A 20647-nucleotide genomic window follows, 5' to 3' on the forward strand; every position below is an offset into this window, starting at 1 on the left:
TACGTATGTGTATGTGTGTGTGTGTGTGTGTGTGTACGTATGTGTGTGTGTACGTATGTGTGTGTAGCCACATGCTGGATTTTCCATTGCATTTTTTATCCACTACAGGATATAAACTGTATTCATTGGTCCGTATTTGATCTGTCACCTCCCCTTCACGCTGATTGGTCTTTTCCTCTGTCTGTCATCTGTACTGCGCTGTATTCAGCCAATAAGCGCTTGATATTATTGCAGCCGTTTCACAGCGTGAGCTTCCATTGGTGTACAGTTCATAAGGATTCAGTTTTAGGTGTGTCTCTGTGCTTTTCTTTGAAGGTATTCAAAGCGTAATTATTTACTTCAATTATTTGCTATTCAAGAGCTTGTTATAACTAATCACAGGCATGTCTTTTTAACCTCAAAGTTAAATTGCAGTTTACTTCTTGATCAACAAACCTGAATACACACAGATGTACTGGATGTTAAGCAGATTTGCCACTGTATATCTTGCAATTCTGACATTTTTTTTCCTCACAGGAAGTTCATATCACAAAACTGTTTACTGTATTTCTTGCAATTACGAGTATATTTTTTCTCACAATGTATACAGCCACTTGACGCAGTACCTGAAATATGACTTCAGCTAGCATGACAATGCCCCTGTGTGCATAAAGTGATCTCCATGAAGAAATGGTTTGCCAAGTTTGGAGTGGAAGATCTCGAGTGACCTGCACAGAGCCCTTACCTTAACCCCACTGGACACCTTTGGGATGAACTGGACCGACAGCTGTGCACCAGACCTTCTCATCTGTCATCACTGTTTAACATCTTGCACTGTTGTGGCTGAATGATCACAAATCCCCCCAGGCACACTCCAAAATCTGGTGTAAAGCCTTTCCATAGTATTGGAGGTTAGTATAACAGCAAAGGGAAAACTAATTAACTGTGTCAGTGCTTTGTGTTTTGGCATGGGCATATAAGGGTATGATCATCAAGGGCTCACATACACCGATCAGCCATAACATTATGAGCAGTGACAGGTGAAGTGAATAACACTGATGATCTCCTCATCATGGCACCTGTTAGTGGGTGGGATATATTAGGCAGCAAGTGAACATTTTGTCCTCAAAGTTGATGTGTTAGAAGCAGGAAAAATGGGTAAGCGTAAGAATTTGAGCGAGTTTGACAAGGGCCAAATTGTGATGGCTAGATGACTGGATCAGAGCCTCTCCAAAACTGCAGCTCTGGTGGGGTGTTCCCGGTCTGCAGTGGTCAGTATCTGTCAAAATGGTCCAAGGAAGGAACAGTGGTGAACCGGCGACAGAGTCATGGGTGGCCAAGGCTCATTGATGCACGTGGGGAGTGAAGGCTGACCCGTGTGATCTGATCTAACAGACGAGCTACTGTTGCTGAAATTGCTGAAGAAGTTAATGCTGGTTCTGATGTAAATTCTATAAGTTGCTCTGGATAAGGGCATCTGCCAAAAGCTATAAATGTAAAATGTAAAAATACTATCAAAAACATAATTTGAAGAAATCTTACTCTTAGTCTTAAGCTTACTCCATGTCACATGGTACTTTATATGCCATGTGACATGGATATAGACAAGGTGCAACAGGCACATATTTATGTTATATTTTATTTTAAATCAAAACGCTCAATATGAAAAAAAGGTTACAGCTGATAATTTCCATGAATTCATCTATTAATTGAATAATTGTAAATACAGTATTGTATAATTATAATATATTATTCGAATAAAAATAATTGAATTTTATATATATATATATCCCTTTGATGCAACTATTAATTTATCTTCAATTATTTTTGATAGATTATAATTCATTATAATTATAAATTATAAATCATTATCATTATAGATTATAAAGTGCTCTTTGCACTTCCTTTTCTGCAGTCACATGGCATGGTGAAGGTCATCATCAGAGGGCCCTCAAAATTTGATGAATATTTCAATATTTACACAAAACTGCTTAAAGTAAAAAATTAAAACATTATCTGAGGTTAGTTTATCAGTTAAACTAGTTTATATATTTTGAGTATTCTGATAAATGCTAAAATGTAATCGTTGCCATATGGCAACAACGTGCGATAACTGAACTGGGGTGCAATTCATGAAATGAAAATAGCCTTCTCAGGAGAGGCATGGAAAGGCATGATGATCCCTTTCAAAGGCAAGAACCAGCTGAAGCAGTATGTCCCAATGAAGCTGAAACGCTTGGGGTACAAGGCATTCATTTTGGCAGAACAGAATGGCATTGTATATAACTTTGATCTCTACACAGGACCAATTCTGCCACCTAATGGATACCCTGACATTGGTGCAAGTGGTAACATTGTGTTGAAGCTGGCCTCTACTGTACCCTGCAACATGCCATACAAGATCATCTATGACAACTGATTCTGCAACGTGGATCTTCAAGTACTCCTTGAAAAAAAGAAGATCCACAGCATAGAAACAGTCTTAGGAATGTACATAGGATGTACATTCATGGATGACCAAAACATGAAGAAGAAAGGACGAGGCACACATCAGGAGAAGATTACCCCTCATGATGGTGTGAACCTGAGGGCTGTCACAACCACTCTGTCACACTTCTGAGCACCTTTGTTGGAGCAAATTCTGTGACAGAGACAAAAAAAGCATGGGAGGAGTGGATCTTCTTGATTCTCTCACTGCTAACTACCACACCAAGATCCACTCCAAGATGTGGTACCAACAGATCCACAACACGTATTCCAGCAACACTGACCACTGGCCCTTACAAGGAATTGAGAAAGGAAGATGTAAGGTGCTTGGATGCAAAGGCATTGCGAGGACCAAGTGCTCAAAGTGTTCTGTCTACCTCTGCATCACAAGTGAGCAGAACTACTTCTTGGAATTTCACAAGGGGTGAAATAGAATTAAATTAGGAAATAGCATGGAAGGTTAGAATGACAGTAGGATTAAAATGTAGGACATAAAAAGATTCACAATGAAAATACTAATTGGTTATACTTGTCCAATGTCTTTTAAAATTGTGACAAAATTTCACCATCTTTCTGGGTGGACATACCTGTGCTATAATCATATTATAAATACCATACATTGTGATTAACAGTTAAAACAACACTAATTTTTGTTGATCTAAAATTAAATCATGAATTTTATTAAATAAATTTAAGATATGTAATCTTGTCTATAAAAGGTGTGTTTTCTAAGAAAAACAAGACATTATGATACTTTCCACCACTGCACGAAACTACCGCCCTAAAAAATTGTTTTTTAATTTTTTGTATATTTTTATTTCTTTAACTAATTTAAGCAATAAAAATCGAAAACATTTTTTTAATGTAAATATAATAATTCATGCAGTAGAGGTATAGATACGCTAAACAACTAAAGAAGAAATTCACAGGGTGTGCTTTCTTGCCCTCTGTTGGTCTGGAGAAATGTCCATAGCGACCATGATACAATTATTGTCGTTACAAATAATACATAACAATACATTTAATACTACTTAAATTTAATTTACATATTCAATATATTCATATATTACAAACCTGTACTAGACAGTGGACAATGTTAACAAAAGTGGTTAAGGGGTTGTTGATCGTGGTTCAAACCCAAGCACTGCCAAGCAGCCACTGCTGGGTCCTTGAGCAAGGCCCCCAACCCCACCCTGCTCCGGGGGCGCTGCATCTTGACTGACCCTATGCTCTGACCCCAATCACCCTAGTATGGGATATACGACAAAATAATTACACTGTGCAGTAACATATGTATGACAAATAAAGGCTACTTAATCTCTGGAGAGGAACAACCATTTTGTGGCCTTTCATTGACTGAGTGGACATCAGTCCTTTAATGGAAGTATAGAACATTAAAAAAAAAACCTTTGGTGACAGAATAGCTAGTTTATAAGTAATTTTTAAATGATATAATATTTATTTTTTATAATATTTCTAATGTCTGGATATTAGATAATTAACACAAATATGAAATGAATAGCTTTATGAATAATTTCAATGCTTTGTTAGTTTATTTCTTTAAGTAGGGGCTTGCATAGCAAATGCAGTAGTAAGGAAATAATAAGGGTGAATAACAAGTTTATTAAGGACAGGTTTGAGAGCTGAGCAGTGCTCCAGGGGCGCTGCATCATGGCTGACCCTGTGCTCTGACCCCAACCACCCGAGTATGGAATATGGGCCTTTCACTGACTGAGTGGACATCAGTGACATTTCTAGAATGGAAATATAGGACGTAGCCTAGTGAAGCCTGGAATTGTCTTTCCTCTGATGCTTCACAAATTCTTGCTAACGTGTACAGCTTGTGTGACAAAATACAAACGTTGCCACTGAAGCCTGCTAGCGCTATTTTGTGGTTTTCCATAAATGGTCATGGTCTCTTCAGTGTGGGAAAAAAACAAAAGATGAGAACTGCTTTCAGACCAGTTCTGTAAGTCTAGTTTCACAAAGGATTGTAAAACCTCAGTGAACAGGTGAACTTTTAGTATCTTGTATGCATTCCCATGGCTTGGTTATAAATATGGCATTTTTTAATATTTTTAAAACACCAGTTTCTATACTATCCAACAATTTCTAGAATTTCTTTGTAAAAATTGATATTAGGCTTTTCTTCTGTACTGTTCTCTTTAGTGCTTCCTGAAACTTCACATCTTACTTCTTACTTCACATGAGCAAAGCTTCAGCATATTCATTTAGATACTTTGATAGCATATATATGAACATATAATCAATATAAAGCCAATATTACAAAAGAATACTAAAATTTGTAGAATGGATTCGTGTATTTGTGTTGAGTGAAACAGATCCAGTTATCCCATCAAACCCCAAAGTCTAATTAATAATAAAATTCCAATAAAGTCAAATATTTTGTTTTTGTTACATTATATTATTAGTGTTTTGTTATGACCTAAATTAAGACTCAATCTTTTCTGAGAAAGCGATTGCATAACAGTTTAATGGAAAACCGTGCACTCTGGTAAGAGGAAATAGCTATTTTAATAACACCAGAAGTGACCTGAAATGAAAAGTAAAAAGAGTCAAGTGGTCAAGAGAACTCAAGGGTCGTTACTGGTCAGTGAGCACATCGAGCAGGACGGAGCTGCTTTGTCTATATATCACTTTACACTGGTAATGTATCTCTTTATGCTACTTCCTTGCTTCTTTATTTTTTTAATATGTATTAAATATAGACATATAAAATGAGGAAAGAAGAAAAAAGGGAAATTTCATTCAATAATTTATTTCTTTTTCAGACACAACACCCATTATGTTTTTCTACAACGGGTCTGTCCTTTTCTTCTGGGCATTTCTGAATAATAAATTGCTAACAGACTTTTCAGATAATAATCTTTTCCCCTGTATGTATTCTTCGAAGACTGAAGCTTATGATGCATTTCTGAAGAAGCATGTACGTTCAGACGCCCCAGACACCCTTGACCAAAACCGGTGGAAAGCTTTTATTAAACAAATAGGGACATGCTCTCGACCAATTCAGTCTTTTATCCCGTACTCCCAGAAACAACAAGTGGACAACATCTGCTCTCCCTCAGGAGGTAAAACATACATGAATAACCTGTGTGTCAGCAAAGAGCAGTTCAAATTCACTACCGTGTTTGTGGGCAACAACTGTGACATAACATGTGTCATACGGGAGAAGAAGTATCTTTTATTGGCTTGTGATGAGATCCAGAATTACTGCCGTCCAGTGCATTTTGAATTCAATAAAAACAATGATGGACCAGATGACAAAAATCCAGACTGTAAAAATCCCAAAACTCAAAACCAGGCTCAATTACACAGATTTAATCCCAGCTTTCTGATACTCACGCTGCTGTCAGCAAACATAGCCTGCTTTATATGATCATCAGAATAACTGACTTGACTAGTCTACAGGATTTATACAAAAACAGAAAGTAGTCTCATGCCAGTGCACTTGCTGTGACACCATTAAGTGTTATAATGTGATTTTGTGTATGTCTGAAATTACTGCTCATTTGCTAATGTCTGAGTATTAACAGCAACACTATTACTGTATTCATTCTTGCTTGGATTATACAAATTATTTTAAATGTAAGGCAAATCAATTTAAATATAACAAATACATTTCAATGTAAGTCTAATATTAATGTTTTTTTTTCTGTTGTTTTTTATGTGCTGTAAAGCTGTTTTGAAACAATGTCCATTGTTAAAAGTGCTATACAAATTGAATTGAATTGCTTGATAATCAGAGCTGCATAATAATAAACAAGTTTCTGTGGATAGTCTAATGACATTTCTTTTATTTATCAACAAATTAGTGTCATAGGAACTTGTCTTTGTTTATTTTATATCTAATTCTACACTTTTGACCGTGTTTGTCTAATACATGGGCGAGCAAACGCCCATACAAGACGCTAAACACTGTATTACTATTTTATAATACATTATAAGGCATGGTGTATAAATGCAGAAAATAGATTTTAAGATGTACAGCATTTCTGTCTTTTGAAATTGAAATTACATGCCATGTTGCAATCGGTCTTCTAGAGCTGTAGATCTTTATCCTGCCCTGCATGGATGAGTGGGGTGTTTCCTCATCTGTCAGCAGAACTGCAGTTATCTTCTCTCCACTCAGATCCTTGTTTGAGCAAGTTGTCAAGAATGACACGAAGGCGTTCTTCTGCAAGCAAGTGCATTGACCTTTAATAGGACACATTATATTACACAAACATCAGTCGAATGTGATTAGACAGTTGGCTGCTCAGACGGCCAGGTGTGTTTTAATTCCTTCACTTGCAAGCAAGACTTAAGCAACACACACATAATGTAAACACAAATCATTCAAATAATGATGGACCAGACAACCAAAATTCAGATTGTAAATATGTCCATCCAGCCATTCTTTCATTTTCTGTACAGCTTATCCTACACAGAGTCCGTCCACGGTCAGGGTTCCAACTGATCACAGGGTACACACACACACACACACACACACCCATTCACACAATATGGACAATTTGAAAAGATCAGCCTACAATGAAAGCCTTTGGACTAGGGGAGGAAACCAGAAGAACTCAGAAGAAACACCTGAAGCACTGGAAGAACATGCAAACTCCATGCACGTGAAACATATACATATTACCTAGTAGCTTAATTTAAACCTCTTCAAGTGCACTTTCTATCAATATCTACAATATTTCTATTTGTTTAAAACATGTTGTCTATTCAGGCAAAATAACACAGCTACTATGCTAGTATGTATGATTCCTATATATGTCTGACAGAAGTGGTTGCATTTATTTGAATTATTAGCAAATTATTAGTGTCATAGGAACTTTTGTGTTTATTATATCCAGTCTCAATTCTTATATGATTCGTGTGTGACAACAAGCATTACTACAAAACACTGTATTATTGTTTTATAATACATTTTATTAACACATTGATGGCAATACATTAGATGTAAACGTTCAGAGAAAGAGGAAACAAACATTTGAGTCTTATGCGAAGAGAAGTGAAACAGTACTACATGTCATGTTGCAACTGGTCTTCTTGAGTTGTACACTTTTATCCCGTTCTGCATGGAGGAGCGGGCGTGTTTAGTCAGCAGCGCTCCGGTTGTTTGCTTTTCGCCACACAGATCCCTGTTCGGACAGTCAAGAATTAAACAACGGCATTCTTCTTTCAGCAAGTGCAGTATACTTACTGAATACTACACAATCATAATCAAGTAAAAACATAAACATATATCTTTTATTCCCCTAATAACATCTCTGTCTTTTGATATTACTAGAATCTGATGATCGTTTAAAGCCATGGCTTTCAACGTGTTGTCCCTGGACCATCAGGAGTCTGATGTATATCATGGGATATCAGATTTTATTAAACATTCCAAGAGTGTTCATATTTAGTATAACCAAACTGGGAGGTTATGCTGTTTGTATCACTCTCCTTGTCTGTGTTTGATGCATAAACCTTAAATTTGGGGAACAGTCCCACTCAAGAAGAACTCCAGCAGAGTTAACTAATGATGATTTAAAATATGTAAGCTTGTCAGATGAGGATTTAAAGGAGGAAGAGAAAATAATTTCACAATAAACGCCTTTAATAGGACTGGACAAAGCCAGCTATCAGTGAGTGTCGCTTCTTCAGCATTTATTAATATTCATGAAGCAAAAATAAACGCATTATTTGGTGCACACACACGCACACACACACACACATTGTACTGTAAGTTTTTTTTTTTACAACAATAAAGTCTAAATTCTGTTACAAAGAAATGTTCAATGGTCAGAAAAGAAAGTAGGATATTACAAAAAGACACAAAATTCTCCCAAGCATTACTGTCAAAAACAGAAATATGTGAGAGCCAGAATCACCAGAAGATCCTTCAAAATGTTTAGAAAAACTTACCAGTCCATTTCCTTACAGAACTTAAAAACTGAGAAAATGTATTGAGATACAAAATATTGCTTTTGTTTAGTTGATTATTTATTATTTTTGTATAGTCTGTTGCTTCTTATAATATTTCTTCACACAGAAACATTTAAATCTTATTATTTTAAAGCTAAAAATTTTTTCATGTGCAGACTTTGGCACATTATTACTCAAAATTACTCTTTATTCTTATTTACTTTCTCTAAAATATGACATGATAGAGCTATAAACAGTTTTTGTCTTCTTAAAAAAAAAAAAAAAAAAAAAAAACTGCATACAAAGACAATCTGTGCAAACATGATGCTCACCGTATGTAAGGCTCTATGTCCTGCTGTGTCCACTTCTCCCTCATGGCAAAGAGAGCATTAAAGCGCTCCAGTGTGTCCTCAGGCAGATCCTCTACTTGCAACAGTGAGATGGTCTCTGGCCTCGAGGTGCAGTCCACCAGAGCTAAGCCCTGAGCAGCACACACATCAACCACACTATAATGAGACATCTTATAATGGATGTTACACAAATCACTGCCAAATGTGTGCATGTGCATTCTCTTACGCTGAGCTGGTCTAGGCGTGTGCTCATGCCCTCGGGAACGCTCTGCTGCCACACTTCCTGAAACTCGGACAGGTTGAATTTAACAGCGTTCTGCAGCAACATTTGAGCCATGGCCCTACACACTTTATCCTCATCCAGGGCATACATCACCTCTCCTTCTGAACAGCAGACAGAGCGAGTGATCAAGAAGCACAGACGGCAATTATTACAGGGTCAACACTTTTACATTTAAATTGCTCAAATGCTGGACAACGTCATATATAACACATAATGAGCAGGTGTGTATGGGCTTTGTCTCTTATGAATATAATTTTGGTGAATGTGTCAATAGCTTGCATACACAAACACATTACAAACTTGAGTGTTTAAATTGTCACAATTTTTTTTCTCTTTTAATCTTCTAATTTTTTTTCAATTTGCTTGCTCTTCCCCTTGTTTTTTCCTTATTACTGTGATCCAGAGGGGAAAAGGTACATGTGTGTGTCTGTATTTTCCATCACTTTGTACTAAACTGATTAAACTGTACTAAATTTACTGACCTTCGGTGTTATACCGTCTTCCGTAGCAGTTGAGACAGTGCTCTATCATTGCTCTGAAAATGATGCGGTACAGTCAGTGCACATCCCTATAAACAACCAACTAATACACCGACCAGGCATAACATTATGACCACCTGCCTAATATTGTGTTGGTCCCCCTTTTGCTGCCAAAACAGCCCTGACCCATCATCCACTGTGTATTCTGACACCTTTCTATCAGAACCAGCATTAACTTCTTCAGCAATCTGACCAACAGTAGCTTGTCTGTTGGATCAGATCACACGGGCCAGCCTTCTCTCCCCATGTGCATCAATGAGCCTTGGCCGCCCATGACCCTGTCTTCGGTTCACCACTGTTCCTTCCTTGGACCACTTTTGATAGATACTGACCGCTGCAGACCGGGAACACCCCACAAGAGCTGCAGTTTTGGAGATGCTCTGATCCAGTCGTCTAGCCATCACAATTTGGCCCTTGTCAATCTCGCTCAAATCCTTACGCTTGCCCATTTTTCCTGCTTCTAACATCAACTTTGAGGACAAAATATTCACTTGCTGCCTAATATATCCCACCCACTAACAGGGGCCATGATGAAGAGATAATCAGTGTTATTCACTTCACCCGTCACTACTCATAATGTTATGCCTGATCGGTGTATATGCAACTGTTCTTCAATTGAATTTACCTTTTAATGTATTCCATATATAAACACACAACATAAATGCCAAATGATTCAAGTGGAAAAAACAGAATAAGAGTATTCTGTACACCTGTATGAGTAAAGTTACACCCTGTGAACCTCAGCTGCACTTACTTAGGCTCTAAAGGTGCCAGTTCCTCCAGACACACACTGAGAGGCACTTTACTGAAAGACCATGACTCTGAATCCACCAGCTGAGTCACATGACCCAGGAGCTTCAACTCGTAATCAAAATCCAAAAGCCGCCAGTATCCTGGAGTGCAGAGTACAAACAGGAGTAAAGAGACTGAATTCAGAGTGCTGCTATTTCAGACTGAAACTTCTGTAACACTTGCCGAAAGAATTGGGCGATGTGACCAAATCACAATATTGAAACGACGGTACAATACACAATGTTTTATGATGTACAACATATCTGACAACCAAATGCCAAAACAAGTGGAAGATTAAAAGTATGATCTTAAAATAAAATCTAAAAAAAATTTTAACACATTTTAACATTATTTATTTTTTACTTATTTATTTATTTTACTTCCTTTTACCTAAACTTTAAGACTTAACTTATTTTGTCTACTTTTACCTAGTTTAAGGCTAAATTAAAAAAAAAAAAGAAAAAACATTATTTCAGATACTTCCATTCATTTCATAATAAAATAAAATAAAATGAATAAAAAAATATAAACAGACCATTGAAAAGCGTACTGTGAAATGTCATAATAATAACAATATTATATCACCATAGCACCCAGCTCTAACAAACTTCACATTTCACACACTGAAAAGCTTACCTAACCTTTAACACACTAAACCTCTCTTTATTGCTTTAAATATCTTCAGCTTCTCCAACAGTACTGACACAGTGATACTTACCATCAATTTTACATGCATGAATTCCTTGAAGGTAAGCCTCAATCTCCTCTTGGCTTCCTTGGATTCTCTCTAGAAGGTCTTCCATAGTATACTGAGGACAATAAATACACCATTAAAATGGGCACGTTTAATATATTCGAGTCTGTATGTGAAGCAGTCATGCACTTAGCTCCTGTACCTTGATGAGCTCTGGAGACTCTTCCTGTGCACCGATCAGTGGACCATCGTATGGGTTCTCCATAAGCAGCTTCTTGAGTTTCTTTAACTTTGGTCGTTGACATCTCAGCTCCCAGTAACTGTTAGCATAACCCCATATCTGACCATACAAACTGGTATTACATTCTGCATATTTACTCATTTCTCAGACACTTTTTATTCAAAGAAACAGTACAATCCAAAAGAGGCAACCCGCTGTTCCACCCCATAGTTCCATGACTGCAGGTTCTATACTGAGTTTACTGGCTGTGTGGAGGTCTTCATGTTCTCCCTGTGTATGTGTGGGATTCCTCTGGGTTCCTCGGTTTCCTCAGACATCCCAAAGATATGTTGGATGTAGACTGGCTACATTAAATTGCCTCTAGGTATGAATGAGTTTCTACTTAGTGCCCAGTGTCCCTTAGTTTTCAAATACACTATAACCCTGTCCAGGATAGTCAGGATAGGAAGTGTTTACAGATAGATACTGTAGACACTATATTGCCAACGGTTTTGGGACACACCTCCACATTACCGAATTTCAGGCCCTTAGTTCCAGTAAAAAAGGAACTCTTAATGCTTCAGCATTCCAAGACATTTTGGACAATTTCATGCTCCCAACTTTGTGGGAACAGTTTGAGGATGGCCCCTCCCTGTTCCAACATGACTGCACACCAGTGCACAAAGCAAGGTCCATAAAGACATGGATGAGTCGTGACCTCAACCTTATAGAACATCTTTGGGATGAATTAGAGCGGAGAATGTGAGCCAGACCTTCTCGTCCAACATCAGTGCCTGGCCTCACAAATGCGCTTCTAGAGGGGAAAAATTCCCATAAACACACTCCTAAATCTTGTGAGAGTTTAAAGAGTTAAAGCTGTTATAGCTGCAAAGGGCAGGCCAACTCCATATTATATTCATGTGCATGTAAAGGCAGACATCCCAAAACTTTTGGCATTATAGTGTAGATGGATGGATGGATGGATGGATGGATGGATGGATGGAATCCAAACTGCTAATGAAGCCAGCACTGAATATCACTTGACTAATAAGCTGACTTGCAAAGTCATGGACCGATTTTTACATAGAGATACAGTTTTTCTTGTGACTGTAACTATAACAGATTAAACTGTTAGCTTGCAGGTAGGAGTTGGGTCTTCAGGGCTGTAAGGACTTACCTGGGCATGAATTAGCTTCGGCTCTGATGCACTGTCAGAGAACTGCTCTGGAGTCCTACATCCTGGTACAAACAGCAGCAAATTGGACGTATCCGCTATTTTCAGGTCATAGGTCTTGCCTTCACTGCACAGGACAGCATGCTCATCTTTGTCACCTCTGATTGTGAGACTGATGGTGAAGAGGCACAACAAACATCAGTCAGTATATATGGTTGGTTTGTGGCTGTAGGTGAACTGTAACTTCACTCTGAACATCTTTAGATCAGTCGTTCTCAAAGTGTCACATTATTTTGGACTAGTCACTTGAATTGAATGTATTTAATCCAATATGGTATGATGATTTTTTTTTAATCATCTAATCAAATTATTACCTTGTTCCTGACTTTTTAAAACACATTTCTGTCTACAAAGTACATTCTCGTACATTTTTTATCCCAGTTTTACTTTGGTGCTTCTCCTCATCTCTTATGTGCAGTATAATCCATTACTGTTATAAACATGTTACAATCCTAACACGTTAACTTCATCGTACATAACACGGGGTAACATGGTAGTGCTGACCAGAACTATATACTTTTGCCTAACACCACCAGCTGTCTTTATTTCAGTTTTTAACAACAACTGGACATACACTGATCAGGCATAACATTATGAGCAGTGAGAGGTGAAGTGAATAACACAGATTATCTCCTCATCATGGCACCTGTTAGTGGGTGGGATATATTAGGCAGCAAGTGAACATTTTGACCCCAGAGTTAATGTGTTAGAAGCAGGAAAAATGGGCAAGTGTAAGGATTTAAGCGAGTTTGACAAGGACCAAATTGTGACGGCTAGACGACTGGATCAGAGCATCTCCAAAACTGCAGTCAGGGTACACATTTTGACCCCTATGCAATGCCGAAAGGGGCAACAATGGGCAAGTGAGCATCAGAACTGGACCACAAAGCAATGGAAGAACGTGGCCTGGTCTGATAATGGATGCCTGTGCATTGCTTACCTGGGGAACACATGGCACCAGGATGCACTATGGGAAGAAGGCAAGCTGGCGGAGGCAGTGTCATGCTTTGGGCAATGTTCTGTTGGGAACATGTGGGTGCTGCCATCCATGTGGATGTTACTTAGACATGTACCACCTACCCATTGTTGCAAACCATGTACGCCCTTTCATAGAAACACTATTCCCTGATGGCTGTGGCCTCTTTCAGCAGTATAATGTACCATGCCACAAAAAATGGTTCAGGAATGGTTTGATGAGCACAACAACGAGTTTGAGGTGCCTCCAAATTCCCTAGATCTCAATCCAATCAAGCATCTGTGAGGCGTGCTGGACATACAAGTCGATCCATAGAGGCCCCACCTCGCAACTTACAGGACTTAATGGGTCTGCTGCTAACATCTTGGTGTCAGACACCAAGCACACCTTCAGGGATCTAGTGGAGTCCATGCCTCGATGGGTCAGGGCTGTTGTGTGCAGTTCATCAAAAGGGGGGCCAACACGATATGAGACAGGTGGTCAGAATGTTATTCCTGATCAGTGTATACAAAATTTTTTCATTCTCATAGTTAAAAAAAGAACAGTTAGGAGTTTTATCTTTCATTTACGTTTAACATATAACTACAAAACAAGGTCTGAACAGAAAACATGACTGAAAATATATAAATATAAATATTATAATAAATATAAAACATTTTTGTATGAATGAAAAAGGCAATACAAGGCCTGGTGTCTAAAATAAATAGCCGGGAAATTATTGTACACATTTAGTGAAATATATAAAAGTCGGATTTTCATAAATTAAACCTAAGGTGAAGAGGAATTCTGGTCACGTGATCTGGAGTATTGACCTGGCATTATTAGTAGGGAAATATTTCTGTACGGGTAGTACTCCATAATATAGTGTAGGTTTTTTTTAATCATTTTCTAGGTTTTAACAATTTTAATCATTTCTCCTGCTATCTTTGCTCTATAATATGTAGTGTAGCTACTGTTGCTAGCTCACTAATTCTAACTAAGTTGTATTAAAGTATTTTTCTGCCACTTCTCTCTAGGGAAAGCAGAAGAAAACACTGAGTACCTCTTTCCTGCTTCTATGTGTTTACACAGTGTATCGTCCAGCTCCATCAGGCAGTAATCTCCAGAGGAAACATGGTCGCTGAATGACATGCAGTGTGTTACAGGGAGCAAATCCTCTTCCTTTAACTTGGCGATTTGTAGCGTGGCCTGAACCTCCTCTAATGTCCGCATAGCGTCTCCTCGTCTAAAGGTTTCTCAGTGATTCTTTGCTTTGTCACGAAATCGATCAAAACAGAGCAATAAGTACCAAAGCTAAGGCTAATGCTAACCTTCCTCTTCAGCTTGTTGTGAGCTCAATTTTCCCGCAATATTCTGGCGGAAGACACATTTGACCAAGGTTGCCAGATCGCTCTGACAAAATCAGTTCAAAAACAAAATTTAAAAAACTTTAACAACAACAATAATAATAATAATAATAATAATAATAATAATAATAATAATAATAATAATAATAATAATAATTCTTCTCAGCTCTATACCCATCTACATTGCATAATGAATTGTACAATTAGAAAATCATCATACAGTGCAAAGCAGTATTCGAGAACTTCGAGAAGCAGTTCTTTCACCAAATCAAAAATGTCAGTTTCAAAAAAGAGTCATTTTTATGTGTAAAGTGAACATTTTGTCCTCAAAGTTGATGTGTAAGAAGCAGGAAAATGGGCAAGTGTAAGGATTTGAGCGAGTTCGACAAGGGCCAAATTGTGATGGCTAGACGACTGGATCAAAGTCCCCACCTCACAACTTACAGGCCAGATCTTGGTGCCAGATACCACAGCACACCTTCAGGGATCTAGCTGAGTCCATGCCTCAATGGGTCAGGGCTGTTTTGGCAGCCAAAAGGACCAACAAAATATTAGACAGGTGGGCATAATGTTATTCCTGATTAGTGTATATACTGGTATATACTGTATATGTGTGTGTGTGTGTGTGTGGTGTGTGGTGTGTATCTGTCTATCTATCTATCTATTGTCACAGCCTGTTATGTTTTATATATATATATATATATATATATATATATATATATATATATACATATATAATACATTACAACTTTGCTGTAGTTTCTTTCTTTCTTTTTTTTTTTTTTTTTATTTCTAACTAGCATTTCATGTGTTAGCTCTGCATGCTGAGATAAATGTGTAATAGCCTATGAATCTAATATTTACATAAAATAAAATACAACACATCAAAATCCAGACCAATTATACGAGATAACCACGGATCTGGCAACACTGCACTGGGCGTGACGTTCTCTACGCCTTGTAGCTTTTGACCCGGGACACAGGAGTTATCCAGTAGATGTCGCTATAGCAACAGGTTTTCGCGCACACTGAAGGCTGAATCCCAAACGCTTGCATTTTATACTTTATAGTGCGCAAAGTATGGAGCAAAAGCATTGCTTTCAAACCGGCTGTAGTGCACATATGTAGGAAGGAAGATGTTTTTAGATTGAAGTTTTTTTCCCAGCTTGGAGAAACAGACTCCGTTTTGTTCTTGTTTGTGTTTGCTTGCTTTTCAGGATTTCTTTCGACTTTTCTGGATGTGTCGCTTAATCAAAATTTTCAAACAAAAAAAAAAAAATAAATAAATATTTGTAAAATAGTAAAATATATTTTAAATAATCAAACCCTCTGAACCTCTCCCTACATTCAGTACAAAATAAAAAAAAATAATAATGTGTGTGAGATAACCCCGCCTTGTCGGTGCACACTCCCCTCAGTGTCTCGCGCTGCTCACAGCTCGAGGCGTGCTTTAGGAGCAGGATAGTAAACAATCAGCAGTCATCTGGACTGACACCCTGGACCACTCATGATTTTGACACATGATCATTAATTCATTTACAGCCTTGAAGAACAAAAACAACAACAATTCGCATATGCATTTTTTTTAATTTTCTACACAGAAGTGCCTTTGTGTGACTGGAAAGCGCGAGCGCTTTGCTTAATGGGATACAATAGGCACAAGTTTACGCCTGTCAGTTGGATTTTAACAGCCATTGAACACACAGTGGCTGGATGAGTCAAGCTCCAGTTATGGACGGATCGACACTGCGGTGACCTTAAAACATTATTCAGAATTTGTTGGAAATACTTTTATAGTCATATCAAATCAAAAAAAAAAGGTAATTTTCTTGTTTTTCTTCATCCTTTTTTAAAATCAATCAAGCAGGCAGGTAGTTATATGTTTATTACAATTCCACCTGTCGTTATTACTCCTAAGAAAATGAATCCTGATCACTTAGAAGAAGAGAAATGTGTGAGATTGATGTTCTCATTTTTTTGAGTAAGAAATTCCTATACTGAAAAACAGTCTGTTTTTTTTTTTTACAGTAGCGTTAATGCTCAGAAATAATTACAGCAACATAATGCACATTAAGGCTACTAAGTGACCATTATATGTGGTTATAGCATGTAGTATAGGTGAACTCTCATTGTGTTTTAAACATCATTGTTTTGGTCTCTGTCATGTCCAGAGATGGACTCGATCGGGAACACCATGCAGAACAAGGCTGCCGAGCTGGAGCGCATGGCTGAAGTCCTCATTACAGGCGAGCAGTTGAGGTAGGCGTGCTTCCTACACGGCCATGTCCCAAACCTCACACTGTACCCTACTAAGAAGTGCGCGAGCATATTTCCTTAGGCTAATAATAATAATAATAGTAATAATCAGAATATCATGCTAACATATTATGACGTAATATTTAGAATGGTCAATATTTGCTATGGTGCACAGCCTCAGTGTGACCTGAGTGAGGTGCTGTACCTAAACAAAGGACTCTCACCTATATTCAATCCCAAACGCCGTACATTACACGTGAAAGTGAGCTGCACGCGAGTATATTGACATCTGACATCCTTACAGATGTGCATGCATTCTTGATGGTTTGTGTGTGCCGGCAGTCTTCACCTTTCCCTGACATCGTTAGAAATCAACTGCTAATCTTATTGCTCCGCTCCATTCCAATAAGAAGACTTCATGAAAATTACATTTTCACCTCCACACACACGAACAAGGAAAATATCCTCACAAATTTTCATCAGTTCCAGATGTGTCTCGGACAGTAGTGTGTGCTTTGGGATGCGGCCAACGTGCTGCAATGCTGCTATCTAAACAAAGGCGAGCGAGCTCTCATAGACGTTCCACGTATTTGAACATGGACTGCATTTGACAGCCGTGAGGGCTTTGTCTGACATTTGACAGCTATGTAGGTTAGAAGGATTTCTGGCTATGTTTAATGACTGGATTGCTGCTGTTGCAGAAAAGAACACAGCCTTGACCCACAAAACCATAAAACTCTAAAGATATCTCTGAGCTGTGAATGGCATCTGAGTAGTTCAGCAATATGAACGTGGTGTGCCAGTGAAAGCCATGCAGCTGTCAGCTGATGTGTTGGGGCTGAATAGGCACTGAGTGGAGCATGCTCAGAGGGAGGTGTTGCCTGTGTTTGCATTTACATTGATTCAATTGGCAGAGGCTTTTATCCAAAGTGACATGAAAGTGAGGTAGAATACAGTCCAAGCATAGACCTTTTAAAGGCTGATCAGCAAGCCATTAGAGCAATTTTCCAGCAATTGACCAACCTGGCAAATAATTCTGAGACATTTTTCTCAGGATAATTGCTTATGGTCCACCTTTCTCTTGCTGCAAAATATAATTTTCTGCCTCTAATTGAACTCAACCACAAACAGTTGTCTTTTACTGTATACTTCATGAAAAGGGCCTATTAAAACTTAAGACCAAAATCCAGACTTCCTATAAATGTCTGGTAAGGGCGTCTTCTAAAAGTCTTTGTGCTCTCTGGCGAAACATGTCAAGTACTGCAGACATAAGTGAGAGAGCTGAAACTAAACAGATGCACACACACACACACACACACACACACACACATACACACACATACACATGCACAGTGAGAGTGAGACAGCAGCAACTAAATGTGAAGGCTGAAACAAGTAATCAGGATTGATAGCACTGCTAGTCAGGAAGCAGGCTGTCAAGCTATAAACGATATAATGCTACAAAGGGAATGCAATTATGTGCATAATATTACATGTTGCCACTAGCAAAAGGGTCGTAAATCAGCTTGAGGGTAAAAGCAAAAGTGAAAAAAACTAAATATACACACAGAGGGTAGGTGTTATGGGTGCCTCACTGTGCTTTACTATTCTGTACACTGCACTATTTTGGTAGATTTGTAATTTTGGATTGTCTGAATGCATGTTGCGGACTATACCCTAGTGCAGAATTCCCCTAACATGTTTACACATTTAAATAGAATATGAAGTAAAACAGGCACATGCTCAGTGTTTTAAAGGGATGTTTCATGATCACAGAATCCCGCTCTCATTTTACAGCCAAATGTGCACTGTTTAAAATATGAGTCAGATGAAAATCTTAAAAAATTTGATTGATTTTTTTTTCTTTTAGAGAAGTCCAGACACCCATTAAACACTGGATCACTTGCATCGAACAAAAACAAAGCTTCTTTACCTATTTGCATAAACAATGCAAAATAACAATGATAATAAAAACATTTTGACTTGTATAATCCCTCGTATATATACAGTATATACACCATAGTCTTTATTTGTACATACTATCAATATGTCTGTCTTCATCTTACACTTAGAATGCAAAATGCAATCTGCTGGTAGTTCCAAACAACATACTATACTAAGAACAATCTGCTGGCATAATTATAGAAAGTAGGAGAAAACCAGACAACCCAGAGGAAACCCCCACACAAAGAACTCCTTAATGTAACGTGAACTCAGGTTCAAACTGGATATCCTGGGACTGTGAGGCAGCAACACTCATGATTAAATCATTATACTATAGTTCATTCATTCAGGTTTTACATTTGTAAATATATTTACTTATCAGAAATTCTCTTTTTTAGCAATGCAAGGCCCTTACTCTTTTATTGTGGAGCCTTTAACTGAGCTTCCCATTGATACTTTACCCCATTTTCCTTTATTATTTAAAGCCAGCAGGGCAGCACAGTGGTGCAGAGGCTAATGTTGCCACCTCACAGCTCCAAGGTCCAAGGGTCATGTGTTTCTAACAGTAAACATTTATTAAGTAGTGCAATCTTTCTACAAAAGCCTAGTTTCAAAATTCAGCACTTGTACAATTAGTATTTTGTGACACTTGCCCTGTGGAGTATAATAGTAGAAGGATCCACTCATCCATTTCTCCATGCAAAACATTTTAAGCTTGTTTATATCGTTATGTTTATATATGTATATATATATATGGACTTTATCCACTGGTGCTTAGCAGAATTCATGATCATATCAGATGTTTTTCCTTATGTACTGTTTCCATTTCGTTTCTGATGGTGTGTATGACGTAAAACATTTGATTTTACTCTCATTTTTACGCCACACAATGCCATTCGTAGTTCCAGTGACAACTGGTGACATGTAGGCACTGCATTTTGTAGGAGACTTTCAGTAAGGGCTTCTTTCATACAGTGCTCACACATAGCTTGCTGTTATGAAAGTATTGTTTAACAGTTGATTGTGAAACTCAGCTACCACAAGAATCAGAAGTGTAAGTCTGAAACTGTGTTCTTTGGGCCTCCCCCCCGCTTCTTCATCAGCCGTCTTGCTGTGTGGGGGGGGGCAGTGCACTCATGGGTAAAATTCCTGGCAAAATTCCAACTGTTTCAGACACCTGAAACTTTTTCTATGGACATAAACGTGGTTAATGACACTTTACACAGCTTTTCTTGTATGTTAATGATATGTTTAACTGCTTATGTATTTTTGTAAATTTTTGTTGACTTTGTGTTGAAGGTTCTTTGCAACTCACCCCCCCCCCACAACATCATTTCTAATACGGAGGTATTTTTAGTTTGTTTTAAAAAAAAGATAAATAGTTTCTTCTACTCTTTCAGTGGAAAAGTTGAATTCTATGTATGGTTCCACATGAGCGCTCATGGATGCTGAAACAGGTCAGAAAGAACAGATTTTTTTTTTCTTTCAGGTCTCTGTAAATTGCTCCCAAAACTGAAAATGTCTTATTTTTATATTCCAAAACTTTTAGTAACCATAATTACTACTGTATTCTTGTTCCCTAAGTTCAGCTTATTTAAATTAAGGTCTAGATTTTC

At 37.9% G+C, this 20647-nt stretch overlaps 2 protein-coding genes and 1 long non-coding RNA gene across 5 annotated transcripts in view; 2 read left to right on the forward strand and 1 right to left on the reverse strand.

Annotated features, from left to right (window-relative positions):
• Nucleotides 1-5020: 5020 nt before the first annotated feature.
• On the forward strand, nt 5021-5791 carry LOC131356427 (uncharacterized). The gene is made up of 2 exons (XR_009205013.1): nt 5021-5133; nt 5259-5791. It is a non-coding gene; the product is annotated as an uncharacterized LOC131356427 (long non-coding RNA).
• A 1611-nt stretch (nt 5792-7402) lies between these two features.
• dscc1 (DNA replication and sister chromatid cohesion 1) lies at nt 7403-14834 on the reverse strand. The gene is made up of 9 exons (XM_058419043.1): nt 14528-14834; nt 12453-12621; nt 11258-11395; nt 11080-11170; nt 10324-10462; nt 9513-9565; nt 8974-9131; nt 8730-8878; nt 7403-7628 (listed from the first exon to the last, which is right to left on the reverse strand). The coding sequence occupies exons 1-9, from the start codon at nt 14695-14697 to the stop codon at nt 7517-7519; spliced, it is 1179 nt and encodes a 392-aa protein (XP_058275026.1). The 5' UTR covers nt 14698-14834; the 3' UTR covers nt 7403-7516.
• Nucleotides 14835-16256: 1422 nt separating this feature from the next.
• deptor (DEP domain containing MTOR-interacting protein) overlaps nt 16257-20647 on the forward strand; it is a 31169-nt gene continuing 26778 nt past the window's right edge. The window contains exons 1-2 of one of the 3 annotated variants that reach the window (XM_058393443.1): nt 16257-16651; nt 17003-17090. In XM_058393443.1, the coding sequence (XP_058249426.1) occupies nt 17005-17090 (86 nt within the window). In that variant the 5' untranslated portion in view covers nt 16257-16651; nt 17003-17004. Of the gene's footprint in view, nt 16652-17000; nt 17091-20647 lie in introns of all 3 variants that reach the window. The other 2 variants (XM_058393433.1, XM_058393451.1) reach the window with 2 other exon arrangements.

Source organism: Hemibagrus wyckioides, linkage group LG01 (assembly GCF_019097595.1).
Source record: "Hemibagrus wyckioides isolate EC202008001 linkage group LG01, SWU_Hwy_1.0, whole genome shotgun sequence".
Taxonomy (NCBI): domain Eukaryota; kingdom Metazoa; phylum Chordata; class Actinopteri; order Siluriformes; family Bagridae; genus Hemibagrus; species Hemibagrus wyckioides.